This window comes from Dermacentor andersoni, chromosome 10, assembly GCF_023375885.2.
Source record: "Dermacentor andersoni chromosome 10, qqDerAnde1_hic_scaffold, whole genome shotgun sequence".
Lineage (NCBI taxonomy): Eukaryota > Metazoa > Arthropoda > Arachnida > Ixodida > Ixodidae > Dermacentor > Dermacentor andersoni.
Window position 1 is genome coordinate 114,448,819 of NC_092823.1, and position 15,659 is coordinate 114,464,477.

The 15,659-nt window shown below is 45.7% G+C and overlaps 1 protein-coding gene across 1 annotated transcript; it reads right to left on the reverse strand.

Annotated features, from left to right (window-relative positions):
• Positions 1-7,880: 7,880 nt before the first annotated feature.
• LOC129380306 (uncharacterized) lies at positions 7,881-15,214 on the reverse strand. The gene is made up of 4 exons (XM_055061106.1): positions 15,127-15,214; positions 10,908-11,091; positions 8,907-9,054; positions 7,881-8,028 (listed from the first exon to the last, which is right to left on the reverse strand). The coding sequence occupies exons 1-4, from the start codon at positions 15,212-15,214 to the stop codon at positions 7,942-7,944; spliced, it is 507 nt and encodes a 168-aa protein (XP_054917081.1). The 3' UTR covers positions 7,881-7,941.
• Positions 15,215-15,659: the final 445 nt, after the last annotated feature.

Genomic DNA, 15,659 nt, shown 5'->3' on the forward strand with positions numbered 1-15,659 from the left:
CGTTCGCTGTTTCCGGTGCCGAAACACTCAAATCAAAACGTCTATAGCATGCCTTCCATAAAAATCTCCGCAGTAGCTCGGTTAATCCCAAAGGTATTGCAGATGGAGTTATTCAAATTTTGGACAAACGTGAAATTCCACGAATATCACGTGACACGGCACTCGGCATGTGTGTCTTTTAACCGAACTTCATAGCTCTTTGAGGTCTCGATTCCATGATTTAAACCACGTTCACCACATTGCAAAGTGCTGTTGAGGAGCTCACTCGACACACCGTCCTGCTCCTTCGGAGAACAATTTTTGCAGCGGACGGGGTGGTCTGAAGCACATCACCGTCAGTTCAAATATATATATATATATACATATATATATATATATATATATATATATATATATATATATATATATATATATATATATATATATATATATATATATATGTGTGTGTGTGTGTGTGTGTGTGTGTGTGTGTGTGTGTGTGTGTGTACAGTCCCATACACGCTCTTCTAAGCTCTTCCGTCCCTTCCCTGCTTCTACCACCGTGACTGGCTTCCCACACTTCACAGATATACACTTTTTTCCGTTTGAAGCTCCTCATCATAACGCTCTAATATACAAGAAAGCCATTGAGAAGCACAAAAGAATAGCCGACGTCCACAAAAACAACTAAGGCTGCAAGTTTAAAAGCACCAAAACAAGCGAAAGCTACGGCCGTCCGACAACTAACGCTAACTGCAACGTTCATGCCGGCAAGCAGGAAACTATATTCGAAACTAAACATAAGAAAACAAAAACAAAGTAACACCGCAGCAAAGCAAAGCAACCAAAACAACACACGTAAGGAAAATGGCAGACAGATTAATGCATGTAAATAACTAAACACCACAAACGTAACAAAAATAAACGTAAAGCTATCTATAATGAAGAGGAACGTGGTGCGTAATGGGAGTAAAAAATAGAATAAAATGATTACAAGTGGTCGTAAAAAAGAAAAGCTTTTCTTGTCAATGAGCCACTGGCACATTGTGATGGGTAATATATCTTAAGAACCGCGAAGATAAGCGATTCATCTTGTTAGTCTAATCGACAGTGAGCTAAGACAATATTGTCTTTTAAAATGATTTCGTGCGCTTGAAACAATAAACACGCATAAGGTATAAGAACTGCACAATTCTTAAAATCCAGCGCTTGTCCACGTCGTGCTCTTGATCGTAAATTGTGTGCCCGCGTACCAAGTATCGTGTAAAGGAACATCTCCTAGCCTATCCACGTAGCAGCGAGAACAAGGCAACGACACATTGTGAACCAAGCCCACTGAGCACCTTACAAAGTGTCTGGTGTGTCTGTCACACCTCTTCGCACTGTTGCCATTTTCGTGCGTCTACGCGCCTGCACAACTCTCCAAGCTTGTTCACAGCTGCGAGAAATAACACCAGCGTCAACTTTTCGTACTATAGCTTTTTTGATCATGCGGGGTAGGCTGTGGATGTAGGAAATGACGCTTTCCACCTTCCTATTAAACGGGTGGAACTTTTGAACGATTTTCGCCCGAAGTCAAAAGACGGACACGCATGCGCATGGGCCGCTCTCGAACGCAGGCTCGCTGCCGCCCGAGACCATGACAATGCAGTTTCACATAAAGTTAGTGCGCGAGCATATACGTGGACACTAGTTTGGATTTGCTTCCGACAGCACCTACTTAAAGGGCGCAGGACATGGGTAATTGGAGATCGCAGGGAGAGAGACGCCTTCCTCCTGCAGTGGACATAAAATAGGCTGCTGCTTCAGCTACTGCTGCTGCTGCTGATGATGATGATGCAACAGGGAAGCAAATGAATGTGCGCTACTGAGGCATATATAGGTCGAGCAGTTTCCTAGAGGTAACGTATAATACAAGCCTTCATCTCGGGACGCAATCAATGGTCGGAAGAGCTTGCTCACTATCGCGCAATACCGTTCGTGCGCGATTAGGCATCTGGGAAAGAAGCCGGATTGCCTCCCAGACTGCAACAAGCTCTGCGGCAGTTGACGTTGACTTACGGTCTAGTTTGAACAATCGAGTGATGATGATAGTGGCAGGTCGGGTACCGTGCCCCCCTCTCTTTCCCACAGAAATTTCTCTGTTAATACGCGGCTTTCCCAACCCTCTCTCTTCCACCCCATCCCCCTACCCAGTCAAGTGGGCGCGCCACCCCATCCCCCCGAAAAACATTTCTTGCTACCCCGCGGCTACAGTGGAGGCATATGACGTGACAGATCTAGGGGTTTACATGTTCGCTGTACCGCCATACACTTGATAAATGTTAAACAGGTTGAGTTACTTGATTGATGCCTATGAATGAGGTGGAGAGCTTCTCTGTAATCTCATGTATCTGAAGTCAAACCAAAGGTTTAGGCAGGACCCATGCAGGTGTTCTACTAACAGGAAAGAATCTTTATGGCAGAGTGCTTTCTGGCGTGATACAGTACTTGAAAATCCGCAGTGTGTGCGGATGGCGGGTAGTGATGACAAGGGATGGTGGCTGTGACGGGATCAACAATCGAAGGTACACCCCAAGACCCGGAGAGACTCAGGGGTAGTATATATACCTTCTGTAAGATGAGCTTCCTCTTTTCTGCTCAGTGCTTTAAACGCGATCGAGCTTGAAGCACAGAGCTTTATAATAAAAATCCACTTGTAATTTTATTATAAAACTCCGTGCTCGAAGCTCCATCGCTTTCTACCATTGACCTAGCTGTTTTGAGAAAAAAAGAGAAGAGAGCTATATCGATATGGTAATATCAGGAATAGTTCCCCATAATGGCAACATAGATGGCAGCTGAGCAGATAATGCACAGTTGCCGTTTATATTTAGCGAAACGCATTGTGAATGCTTGCGAGATCAATATATACAAAGGAACTTTGTTCAGAAGTTGAAATGGCTGTGAACTAAATTACTCAAATGAATCGCGGAGAAACCGCGATGCCGTTACTTAATATAATAACACTATAATGATATAATGAAAGAGCCGCTATATGTTTATCAACAAATCCGTCTCAAATTGTAGAAAAAATCATCTGCTGGCCATCACTCGCACAGTGGCTCATTTAGTCCATTAGTCAATACATTTAGTCAATGGCATATGAGAAATGTAGCAATCAAGTAAGGATATCAGTGTCGTTTGCTGCGACACTGACTAGAAGCTGGCTAGAGGAATGTGCCTCAGGCCGACGTCTCCCCATTTCGTATTGTTAAACCTTTCTCTCCCTCTTTGCTGCGACGCTCATAGAGTTAATATAACCAACTCAATATGCAAAGCTCGCCATAGCGCCTATGCATTGAAACAGGTAACCGAAAGGGGGCCGCTGTGTTCCTACGCCGTGTATAGGTGCAGGCGTGGATGACAAGACGCGATTCAAACATGGCGCGCAATCAAAGCGTTCCTGAACCTCTGTCGATATCGTGGCGCCATCTACTCCAGGCGCCTGCAAACATTACCTTTCAGCCAGCGTAAATTTTGCATAAGAATTTGATAAATAGCCATGGTATCTCTCTAAAGATAAACGGAATGAACTTTACGCATTGTCCATACGCACGTGCTAAATGTAAATGCTTGTTTTTTGTATCCTATTTTGAATGTTTCACTGTTGAAAAGTCAGACGTAGCAACGTGGTGGCCCCTTCGCGGTTTCCACTTTTTTCGCCCAGTTCTTCCTCTATAGTAGTACAACAGTGTAATAGTAGGATACAACTTAATGAATCAACAGTTGGCAACCAAGGCACAGGGACCACGCGGGCTTGTGTTACTCCGCCAGCCAATCACAGAAACAAGCGAACTTGTGGTCATGTGGTCTTTTCAAAATGGTGTCGTACTTGATAGCTCCTGAGCGTCTGCTGTGCTTTAGGGGTCTTCGCATCCGCGGAAGCTGTTAGGTATGGAACAAACATGGACAAAATGTATGGAGTCTGAGCATTTCACTCTTCAAAAGTGCGTGGTACAGTTGATTTCACTGCCGAGTCCGTTTTACTACTCATAAAGCTTCACTGCCGACTGAAATTAAACTTGGCAATAGTTATTGTCAAGTTCGCGCTCGATTTTCTTTCCTTTTTTCTCTGTCCTCGCAAAGTTCACCCTCAAGTTAATATGCACCAACAAGCGCAGCTAAAGACCTTCCTTGACAATAAATAGTGGCAGCAAAGCAACACCATATTTTCGACGTCCTTGCAGTTCCTTGCTTTGCACCCTAAAGCTAGGTCGCTTCGTATTGATTGGTATTTATAGTCTCTTCGTATCAGCTGTTCAGAAATATTTTTTTAGCAAGAAGTGCTTTTGATCGAGGACTCAAATTCATTTGTACCCGTGCGTTCATCGCATCGTAATATCCATACCATTAGGGTCAGCCTATATTCGTTTCAGTGTAATTTTTTCTAGTTAGACAGGACCACTGAAATATCGCTGTTGGTTTCCTGGCGTGCTTTCCGGACTGGCCGCTGGCGTTGGGGGTGTTCTTTTGAGATACCGCAATTGTGAAGCATTATCCAAAGGCACATAATTTTAGCTTGGTTTCATAATTTCTGGGCGCTGTGCAACGGTGAACGCTGCCTTTAAAGGCTGACTTGGCTGCTGAGCCCGAGGATGGGTTCAGTCCCAACCGCGGCGGCAACCTTCCGATAGAGGCGAAACGCAAGTGCGCCTGTATGGTGTGGGACGTCAATGAACGTTAAAGAACCGTACGAAGTAGAATTTATTCCACAGCGCCTCCACTGAGCCGTCCCTCATTAGGAATGTGCCGCTTTTGCCACTTATCCAATGTTACCGAGAAGTCACGAGACGTATTTGACAATTTGAGGGCACTGTTCAATTATTTTATGCCCTAATAAGCGGTCTTTGTACAGCCTTGAACATAATCACCCTAATACCTCTGTAATCATCTTAATTGCACAGGTCAAACATGCGACGCACTCTTGTAGTACAGAGCAAGCAAATGCTTTCGGTAACAATAATCATTAAATGGGGAAGAATTCGTTTCAGTTGTCTTGTATACATGTTTGCTTCATGCACAAGCCAAACATTGTCTTGTATTAAGCTCACACATTATGTTACTGCAACTGGCAATGTAACTGAGAAGCTGTGCGCTGCGTGTCTCACAGCCCATGTGCAGCTTCTGGAGGTGAAACACCACATACAATACCATATATGACAGTATGCGCAGACGTTCATAAAAGCAGCAAATGTCAAATGCGTAGCATCCTCGATTAGCAGATGTCATGAACAGAGTAGTGCAAAAATAATTATACTGTTGCACATTCAGAAGTCAAGCTGCATGTGATAAGAGATTTGCGAAGTTCTTGTGCACAAGATAGGTGCTTGGTTGAGCTGCATTGGGCACTTAGATGATATAAACAGGCGGTTTTCACCGTTGTTCCTGTTAACTTAGTGTTGAGGCAAATACATCTTTGAGACGAAGACAAGTAGACGGACCTTGTGTTGATTTTTCCATGGAAACAATATGCGTTGTTAGGCCCGAGTGAAGAGACCTAAGACCCAGTGGCTTCAGTATGAGAAAAGAGAGTGCATTAGACTAGGACAACATATACCTATGAACAGATGTACATACATACACGACTTTGACAGTAAAACATTTACACCTCTCTCCTTCTGTCAGGTGTTAACTTGGTCATTCATTGTTGCAGCCCATTGAAGGTTCACGAGGAGATACAGAACGTGGTTGAGTATGATTGAGTGTCGCCCGGGCTGCAGACTGCGGAGAGGCGATTGTGGATGCCCTGGTCCATACAAAATGCACTTATATAACAGGTAACTTGAGTACTAGTAATGTGTCCTTTCAAGCACTTTTGCATGTGAAAGGGACCTGGATGGGTCAAAAGGTTTCTTTACACGGATTAGTGAAAAAAGAAGACCCATACACAATACATCTCGTATGTACTTCACATTCAGTTGGAATGCTTTCTTATAGAATACAGTACTTAACAGTAGTCTTCAATTACTGTATACATGGAAGAAAGCACTTTACATTTGACCAACTTCCTTGACCAATTTCCTGAGTTGTTAGTGCACCTACGTGGTTGTCCCGTGTCACGTTCCTTCGTCCGTTGTTTTATTTGGCGCCTTCATTGTAATCATTCCTGAACGATAGGTTCTGTTTTACCCTAACTGTCACGATTTCTCTCTCTTTTCCAGGATGGGCATGACCGCGAGTATCCGGCCTGCTCCCCGTGACAGTTTACATACTGTAGAGCGTTTTCGCAGCATTCAGCTGGGCGTTTGACCGTGTGCAGTGTTTAGCACAGATCAATAAGCCTCGCCAGTTCTGGGAACTGTGGCCGAATCTTTGGTATTTGAAGCAGCGAGGGGGTTTGGGATGTACGGCCTTACTCGGATTTTATTGTAACCTGCCTCGACGGTTTCTGGCAGCATAATAGAACCGAATGTGAGAATTAGGTGCTTAGTATCAATTTCTTTACCATGATGCCTCATTTCGATCACTCCTACGTTGACGACATTTTGTTCTTTCCATTCTTTAAGAAGTTCCGTCTCGCTCAGCTTTATCAAATCATCATCGGAAATCAAACCGCGGATGGCATTCATGGTATGGGGTAGGGTCAGGTAAACAGGCATGTCCTCGAAAGACGCTAGGTTGCGCAGTTTTTTGTTCTGCTTTTTGTGATGAAGTTCCAAGAGGAGGTCGCCACTTGAGTATTGTTGCGTTATAGCCTGGGCCAATAGTTGCTGTTAGACATTTAGAAACGTTGAAAGGCGAGATCATTCTCGTTGTCCTTCCTGGTTCCTCAGAGTGAATTGCTCGATAGTGGGGGAAGTTGTCAGTGCTGTGGAAAAAAAATTTAAACACTTCGGTGCGCCCACGTTTACGAGGGTGATCAGAGAGTTTGGGGAAGGACGTTGTCATAACTGCACACGGGAACTTCGGCAGTGATGCCAGCCGCCCACCATGGAGCCTAGTATGGGGACGCCGCAGGTATTATAAAATATAAGTCCCGCGGACGCCGACAGTACGTTTGTGCGAAACCAAACATGTACAATCAAGATTGGTTGTTCCATACAGGGTTAAACCTTTCTACCGGGAAGATCGGAAGTAAAAGGAAGTGAAGAGAAGACAGGAAAGACTTCAAGTGAGAGACAAAAACGAAGGTCAGAGAGGGACAGGAAACGGGAACTACTGATTGTCCACTGGTGGGTCAGTCCGGGGGTGCCTTCTATGTGAAGACGAGCATAAAGGATGCGTTGCCTCCCCCGAGGAGCCTTAAAGGTCCAAACACCCGGCATCGGCTCATCCCCCAGGATCCTCTTTTCCCTGGAGACGTCTGAGCGAAGCACGTTAAATCGTGGGAGGGTCCGACCCCTGTGTGCTTGGGTCCGTGGTGTCGCAATCCACCAAACGCCTGCTGAAGGAGACGTTCCTGTGGGGATTATCCGTCACTAAACAAAATCGCTGCATTAGAAGACTATTTGACAAATGTTTTTTAATGCTTTTGCGCAAACAGCGCGAGAATAGAGCCATTCTGCCGAACACAATTCAATGGTTCGCACTTTACGTATATATATAAAAAATTTGGCGCCATCGAGGCTGCAGTGAAGACGACAGAACCAGAATAAGTGCCAAGCCGAACTTACCATTGCAAGACAAATTATATGACAATTCTACGGCCGTTCGTTGGCTTTATCCCTCGCACACAAAAATGTGGAACATTGCAGATTAAACCTAAGAAAACATTAGCTTTAAAGCGCACATATTTACTTCAACCTGCGTTCATCAGCCCCATGCAGATGCAGTGCTGCTTGGGCAGTGTGTTTTGTTGCGCTATTGCACAGTGCTGAGGAAAGTGGCCTGATATACGTAGATTATTCATGAATCTTGCATGGCTGACGCCGACAATGAATCCTGAAGATACTCTCACTGCAAGAGGACCCACATGCTCATTTATTCTTCGACAAAGACGGTAAAATACACGCACTCGACTGTTTTCCCGCCGTTTTCTATGTTGAGTGTGACCACGACGTTTCCATCCTGAATGGGGAAAAAAAGAAAAAGAAAAGTAACAATGAAATTGTAACAACTCAATGTGACTTTAGCCATAATCAATTAACGCGATAAGATCTCTGATGATATGTAACCCGCACACATACACGCACACAAGCACACATGTGTGTGTATGTGTGTGTGTACAACTGAGCAAACGTAGGCATTAACAGACGCACATGCGCACACATATGTGTGTGTGTGTGTGTGTGCGTGCGTGCGTGCGTGTGTGTGTGTGTTTGTGTTTGTGTGTGTGTGTGTGCGAGTGAATGGCTACGTTCGCTCCGTCGTATTCGGGCTTTCATTCCCTTTGCAGATGGAAAGGGAGTGAAAGCCCCAAGACAATGGAGCAAACGTAGGTCGCTACGAAACATACTATATTTTTAACTGTGCTGTCTAACAAGAGATGAGCGCTAACGTTAAAACAATATTGATCAATTTATAAAAGAGAAATGAATTGAAAATTACGCACAGTGCAACAGCGACGGAACAAAAAAAATTATAGGCGTAACATTAAGAGATCGAAAGACAACGATGCAGGTTAAAGAGCAAACGGGGGAAGCCGATGTTCTAGTTGAGATTTAGAGGCAGAAATGGAATTGGGCAGGCCTTGTAACACGTTGGACAGAGAACCACTGGCCTAGTTGAGTTGCAGAATGGGTGCCAAGCGAAGCGATGTGCAGTCCAGGACAGCAGAGAAGTAGACGGGTGGATGCGTCGACATATGGTGAAGTTAAAGTGATCAATACGTGAATAACTGGAGGTTGATGAGAAAGGCGTTTATGCTGCAGTAGACATGATATAAGCTGACGGTTAAATGAAACTGGCAGAAAGTACATTGTTTGCCACGAAGTTTTCCAGCTTACCCCTATGAACTCCTCGGAACTACTGATGTCGAGAAGACGAACAGAGGTGTGAGCGGTGTAGGAGCCCGGTTGAATGGGACATTCGTTGTCCCACTCGCTGGTAAGCTGAAGCTCGTCGATTTTTGTCCCGCCGCATAGCATCAGTTCGCTGTGGATGGACGGCGTAAAAGAAGCGATCAACGTGTGCGCTTACCTGCAATCTCTTAATGCATCAAGTTTTTTCTAGGCACATTCATAGTTCGTTTGGTACTTTATTTATTAACTCGAGCACAAAGAGAATGTTTAACTTGCATTCGGTGGAGAAGACACTCGTTTCATCTTTAATTTATGTTTAATATTGAAGATGCACTCTGCGACAAAGGTACACTTTTTGGAGTGTATATCTGCCACACAATGATAATCGTCATCCGCCTTTCTTGCGTTTCCTTTCTTGAAAACGCCGCGCCCGCTAATTTCCTGTCGGGAATGCTTGTCATGCTGATGACGCGCATGCCGTTCGTTACTGGGAAGTACCGGGCGTAATTTTTGAATTTAGGAACGTTCTGGTGGCTACACCACATATTGACATTTCGCGCATTACAAGAGCGCCAAAGAAAAGCGCAAAGCCTGTTTTGACAGCGATGCGCATCTAGGTGCGCTGCGGAAACCACCGAGCGTCCACTCGTGGATCCTATGGCTTCAACCTCACAAACGCTTTATTGCTCTAGTGGTATTACATTGTGTTTTTCTTTATTTCATAGCCGGAGTACCCATTCTCCTTTTTCGTGACACCTGTAACCTGCGACATTGTATAGATGACACATTGTCTACACAGATCGCGCGTGCAGAGCGACGAGGGAAACTGGAAAGTTGAAATGTTCTCGAAAATTACGGCTTTACGAGAACATTGACGTATGCTGTATAGGCGATTGAAAGCGCGCGTGGGTGAGCCTGCGATCGCGGCTCAAACTCGCGCACGCCACCGAAGAAAGAGGGGAGGAAGCGTACGGCCTTCCGTCGCGCACAAGGCTTCGAGGGGGAGGGCAGGGAGAGGAGGTACGTCCTACTCTGGGCGGCCCGTGCGGCTGCAATTGCCCGGGCGAGACGCTGTGTATTGAAAGCCATCTGCGACGGGTACAGAGTCCGCGCTGCGCTGTGTTTTCGCGGCTTAGCTGGTGTTGATGCGAGCGGCACGAGGACGAAGAATGGGCTCCTGCACCTACCGCGTTTCTTCGCTGCAGCGTATTGACAGCGAGTTTCCGCAGTCATCGAGAGAGATGCGTTCGTAATTGCTTGTGCGCGTGTGGCACCATGCTTGTTAACTTAGTTCGTATGCCTATGTTTTCCAGTTTATATGGCCAATATAAGTGCTATCCTTAATTCGTATAGCTGTCTACTAATTTTCTATCGCAATCAATGCTTTTCCTTTCGGGCGAAACTGCGAGGTTTGTTATGAGGAATGCAGAATGTATATATTTTCGCTGTGCCCGAGAATTGCGGAGTCACTCCATAGAATCACCAGATTGCAGAATCGGCAAATGCCTTCTTTCCTGTTCTCCTTTTTTTGCTTTCTATTTTAGACGGTAGACAAGTGCACAACATGGCGCAATAAGTGAACCTGGAATGTAGCCCTTTATTCACAACTTCCATGCGGGGACTTGTCGCTTTTGAATCGAAACAAATTTCAAATTTCTGTCATTGCTCAATCGTGTCAAATGAAGGTTTCGTATACTTGCTAATTGTGGGATTTTTCACTTCCATTCTCACGCTACGCTAAGCACGCCAAAAAGTGTCTGCTAAACGACCGCTAGCGACAGCGTTTACAAGCTACCTGGAATGCCAGTGCATGCGCGAACGAGACGAAGGCACGAGGACATGGTGCCGTGTCTGCGTGGCATCGCTTTCTTCTCGTGTCTTCGTCTTGTTAGAGCTACGTTGGTGATGAGCAAGAGGTTATACAAGCAAGCACGCATCTGGTCGAACACACACGTAGAATTCCAACAAGTTACGAAGCTTTCCTACCACTCAGATATGTAATCGGGACACCAAAGTTGTGTCCCGTCGGGTCGCGCGAAGGACACATAGAGGACAGGGTCAGAGTCGAGTTGCTCCGTGATGTCGAAGGCTGCGTCAATATTCATCTTCTCGCCAAGTTTCGCGTTTGTGATGGTGATGTTCGTGATGTGTATGGTCGGGTCATGTTCACCTGCGAAAAGTCATTACGGGCTCACTGATAAGTGTTGACCTAACACTAGCCAGCATGGCCAACATGGCCAACATTTATGCGAAAGTACACATAAGCCTCAATAGAAGAGTATCCCGCAAAGTTGTAGCAATCAGGCGCCTGCTCCTGCCATCCAGGACAATTTGTTTCTGCCACGAGGCATCTTGAGCGAAATACGTCGGCTCCATAGTCTGGCAACCCTTCGGTGTCATTGGGGGGCCACATAATGGCCCCGCACTACAGCGACTATATGCTTGTACTTTTTCCAGTGACGGCTCCTTCCCCCAATAACAAAGCTTAATGTTATCGCCTGGCGCGAGGCGTGCCCGCATGCATAAGAATATTCTCGATTGTTCTCGCCGACTCTATAATCGCTAGTGTTTCCGCAGAGCCGTTTGTAGCCAAACTGCATGCACGACGTGAATAGCGTTGTACCTTCTATAAGGCACACAAGCACGAGTGATTAGGTTTGGATCTACGCTGGGTCGTGTATAGATAGCTGACGCGCTTCAACCGCAGATCAGGTTTCGAAGATCTACGCATCTGGTCGTCGCTGTCGTTCAACCCGAGCGTAACTTGTTTTTGTGGGCGCAAGTTCGCCCAACAGTTAGTTTTGTGACTCACCGTTGTGCTAAGGTTTAATTATTCACCGTCACGACAAAGTTACAATATAGCTGAAGCTGCGTGAAATATTTCGCAGGTATGGCGCCCACTGCCAACGGTCGCCACATATGTCGTGTCCACTCAGGCAATACTACAAAACATAACATTGTGTGTTTGTGTTTCTTTTGTCCCCCTCTCCCATTCTTTCCATGTATGTCACTCTTTTCTAGAGTGAAGCTGTACATGGCTAGCCGATTCGTCCGTCCGTCGCCTGTATGCTGAAAACTCCTCCAGCGCAACCACACGCGCATGCGCGAAAATAGAAAGAGAAAGGCGCGCGATTGGCTACGCCAGTAGTGACGTCTTTGCTCCCCATCGGAGCCGAGCGCGCACGCAGCAGTTTCTCTCCGGATCGAAAAAGGGCAGGTCACGCGTCATACGCACTCCTGAAGAGCACAGCTTTTGATCAGCAGCACCGTGAGCAGAACCGGATACAAGTTCGTCTACGTCGTGCCTACGCTGCAGCCCGCACGCAAGAGCAGGCTCGTGCAGCCGAGCGCAAGCAGCAACTGCGTACGGAGGGTCTATCAAGCCGTTGTTGAATGAACCGTCGGGATTAACTCGGTGATAAACACCGAGGCCGCACGTTTGAGCTTCGCTGGTTTAGGCATCTGTACGCAGTCCTTAGGCGGTGATGTTCTTGTGTACACCTTTCTGTCTCCCCTTACCCCTTCCCCATTTAAGGGTAGCATACTGGATATTTATCTTCCGGGTTACCTCGCTGCCTTTCTTGTCTCTTTTATCCATCCCTCTCTTAGCTCAGCGCTCACTCAGCCTCACCAAAATCAGTGAAACTCTCAGACTCAAACTCCCGCCAAACTATATCCCATCGCACCCAATCGGACGTAGACTGAAAGGAGAACTCGAACAATATCAGTGAAACTCACGGACTCTTGAAGGCTCCCAAAGATTCAAAATATAACCAACTCACTCAGGCTGAGGAAATCATGGGCCCGATTTTGCTCGTGTATACATACACTCAGACAGATTCACTGTAGTTCGTGTGGACTCTGCCTCGCGTGAAATATTGTGTACTAAAATAAATTACACTTGATTCAGGCTTACTCAAGCTCACTCTTACTTCGACTCAAAAAGATTTCTGCCCACTTTAACTAACTGCGTTCATACATGACACGAACATACCCTTCAACTCGCACCTCATAGGAATAGCAGTGGGTGGTTCCACAACTCAGTTCAATACGCGGACTCTTGAGTTTGTATATGAACATTGCCTGCTTGAGATGTCTCAATATGGGTTTCCGAGAAAGAACTGTGATATTATTGTTTTGGCGAGTTATGAGTCGTAAACTGAAAGCTAGTGATTTCTAAATTATTTGATCTTAAACATCTTTTTGTGAAAAGCGTACTGCCGAAAAAGAAATCTGCTTGCTACTTTTGGTAGCTACGAGCTTCTTGGTTTAAGCACATATTTCATGAAATTCCCTGCAGTGATGCTTAACACAATTATTTTCAGCCAATATTATTGCGTTTATTTGGGAGGTTCCGAGGTGAAGCTTCTCAAGGTAAAACTGCGGTCTTCACAACCCGAATGTGAAAGAGGTTGAAAGAGGCAACGCATATTACCTTGATCTTCATAGCACCGTGCCTGCTGTAAGAGCTTTGGCACGGAGCCAGGGAAAGTATCTTTTTTTTTTCTCGCAGCATGCTGCATTCGGCACGTTTACGACAAAGGTTGTCAGTGGAACAAAGGCATTGGGCAGAATCCACCAACGATGATCGTCAACGCAAGCGAATAGGCTGAGCGAACGAACGAGCATGCAAGCGCGCGAAAGAAACGTACCATCATCATGGTCGAGCTAAACCTTCAGAGACATCAAAGCTCAATCAGAGGAGCAAAGTTGACGTTCTGCCATGACCGCGCCCCGAAACTCGCTTGCGCGAGTGCACGTGACCTTTGCACGGGCGCCTTATCGCAAGTCAAACCATTCACCCCCCACAGCCGACCAATCACGAAACGTGAATGGGGCCAGGAAAGCTATTCGCTTTACAAATTGGGAGACACTAAGGGAGGAAGCCTAGGTTTCGCTTCTTAACCGCTACAATCAGGTTAATCTGCGATCGCCATGTAACATAGCAGAAGACGTCAAGTCGCCCTGTATACAGGCGAAATGCCTAATTATTTCAGCTTGAGGACCGCATAAAGGCGGAAAAAAAGGTCGAGAAGGCAACCTGAAGAAGTTCAACAGTGTAACAAAATTCTGTCAAATTGATGAATAATTTCTAAGCATTTCACCACAACGGCGACAGTAAAGCCGCCGTAGTGGTGCTGAAGTTACGTATCCCATAACATTCTCCACCCGGCAGGCAATTGGCGCACGTTATTACGAACTGCAAATTACTCGGTTTGTTGCGGTCCTCGTCGGGAGGTCTCTCCTCCCCTCCCCTTGTTCATGGAGATAGCAGCGTTTTTTTGTCGGTGATTTGCCGATGGCTTGTCCAAATTCGTGAAAAGGTGACCGTCAAAGTGACGGCTGGTTTTGACAGTGAATATGCAGAGATCGGATCATTGCAAATCCTATACTACAGTGGGTCTTCTTCCTCCCGTCCATATGCGTTACTTCCTAATATGGAGGGTATAGTTAAAATAAAATGTAACTTGTGTAAAGCGGCGTTGTTCACGATCATCAAACGAGCTAATTAAGGCAGTATTGAACACTTTGTAATTGAAAGTTTAATATAGCTGTATGGCTGTTGAAAACTGCGCGTGACTTTCAATTTTTTATCTGATACTGGCAGAGCAATGCAACTGAGTCAGAAGACTTGTTTTCTTCTCCTTGCTTTCTACCATGTATATTTCCTGTTGCGCACTGCTTATTCTATCACACAGCTATGGCATGCAGTTTCCAAACGACAGAAAGAGGCTACAAGACTAAGCGGCTGTGAATAGTTCAAAATGAGGTTAAGAGTAAAGGCAAGCCTGACCATGACGTTACTATTTCATGGAAATAGGTACTTCAAGGTACTATATGTGATTTTAGGAACCGTCACTTGCCACTATGGTACACAAAAAGTTCGAATATGGTCTCACGAATACATGTGAGCGTGATTTTATCTCGAAATACGTTTTATGCACAATGATGAACATTTTTATTCGAAGAAGGAAGGCTTTATCAGTAGCCCGCGGAAGCTTAGGACACATTTCAAACTGTCGGGGAGCTGCACTAGATAAACCAAGGTAGGAGGCATGTGACACTCCCCACGTTCTTCAAAAATTCGTCACCATGACTTTCAATACGTCTAGTATTTAAATATATACGTGGCTACTACTGCGGATCTACCGTTTGAGTATGAAAGTACGTCTAAATAACCCAAACTCATTAGTTGCATTCTCACCGGGGCAAAGGGTTAAAGAAGGCATCTGTGTGGAGCAGGCCACCACGTGAAGTATGGCGGCAAGGCTGAGGAGGCCAATCGAAATCATATCCGCACAGTAAAAGACCAACTTACTGACACAACAGACCGACGCGCTTATATATTAAAGAGCAGTGGGCCGGATGTACGAGGCGACCAGCCAACTCCTACAGGGCTCTAGCCGGTTCCGTATCGCGAGAATTTCGTCCTAAATTTTACTAGAGAAAGCAGAGAGTCACACTGACACAGTCGCTGACGCGAATGCCGGCTGAGGGCCACGTGCGCACGGAGAAATGTTCAACGTAGTGTGGACAAGCTTTAGGGGGTCACAGTGAACTCAGGATACGCTCAACAAAGCAGCTGCAATTTATTTTCATTCGCCAAGTATTTCAAACGGCTGGCGGAAGTAGTGATTCGCAGTGTCAAACTCTTTTGAAGATTATAGTTTTTTTACGTCGTGTCTGACGCAGGTTACGGTCAGCTTCAGCTACAGTTTCATCGACCGCCCACGTGCC

What these genes read in the sequence shown, in the direction of transcription:
- LOC129380306 (XM_055061106.1), bottom strand. Translation starts at nt 15,214, where the DNA reads ATGATTTCGATTGGCCTCCTCAGCCTTGCCGCCATACTTCACGTGGTG. An exon ending in TTCTTTAACCCTTTGCCCCG is followed by an intron (nt 11,092 to 15,126) that starts GTGAGAATGCAA and finishes GACTTTTCGCAG; the next exon opens with GTGAACATGACCCGACCATA. An exon ending in GTTCCGAGGAGTTCATAGGG is followed by an intron (nt 8,029 to 8,906) that starts GTAAGCTGGAAA and finishes TTCCCCATTCAG; the next exon opens with GATGGAAACGTCGTGGTCAC.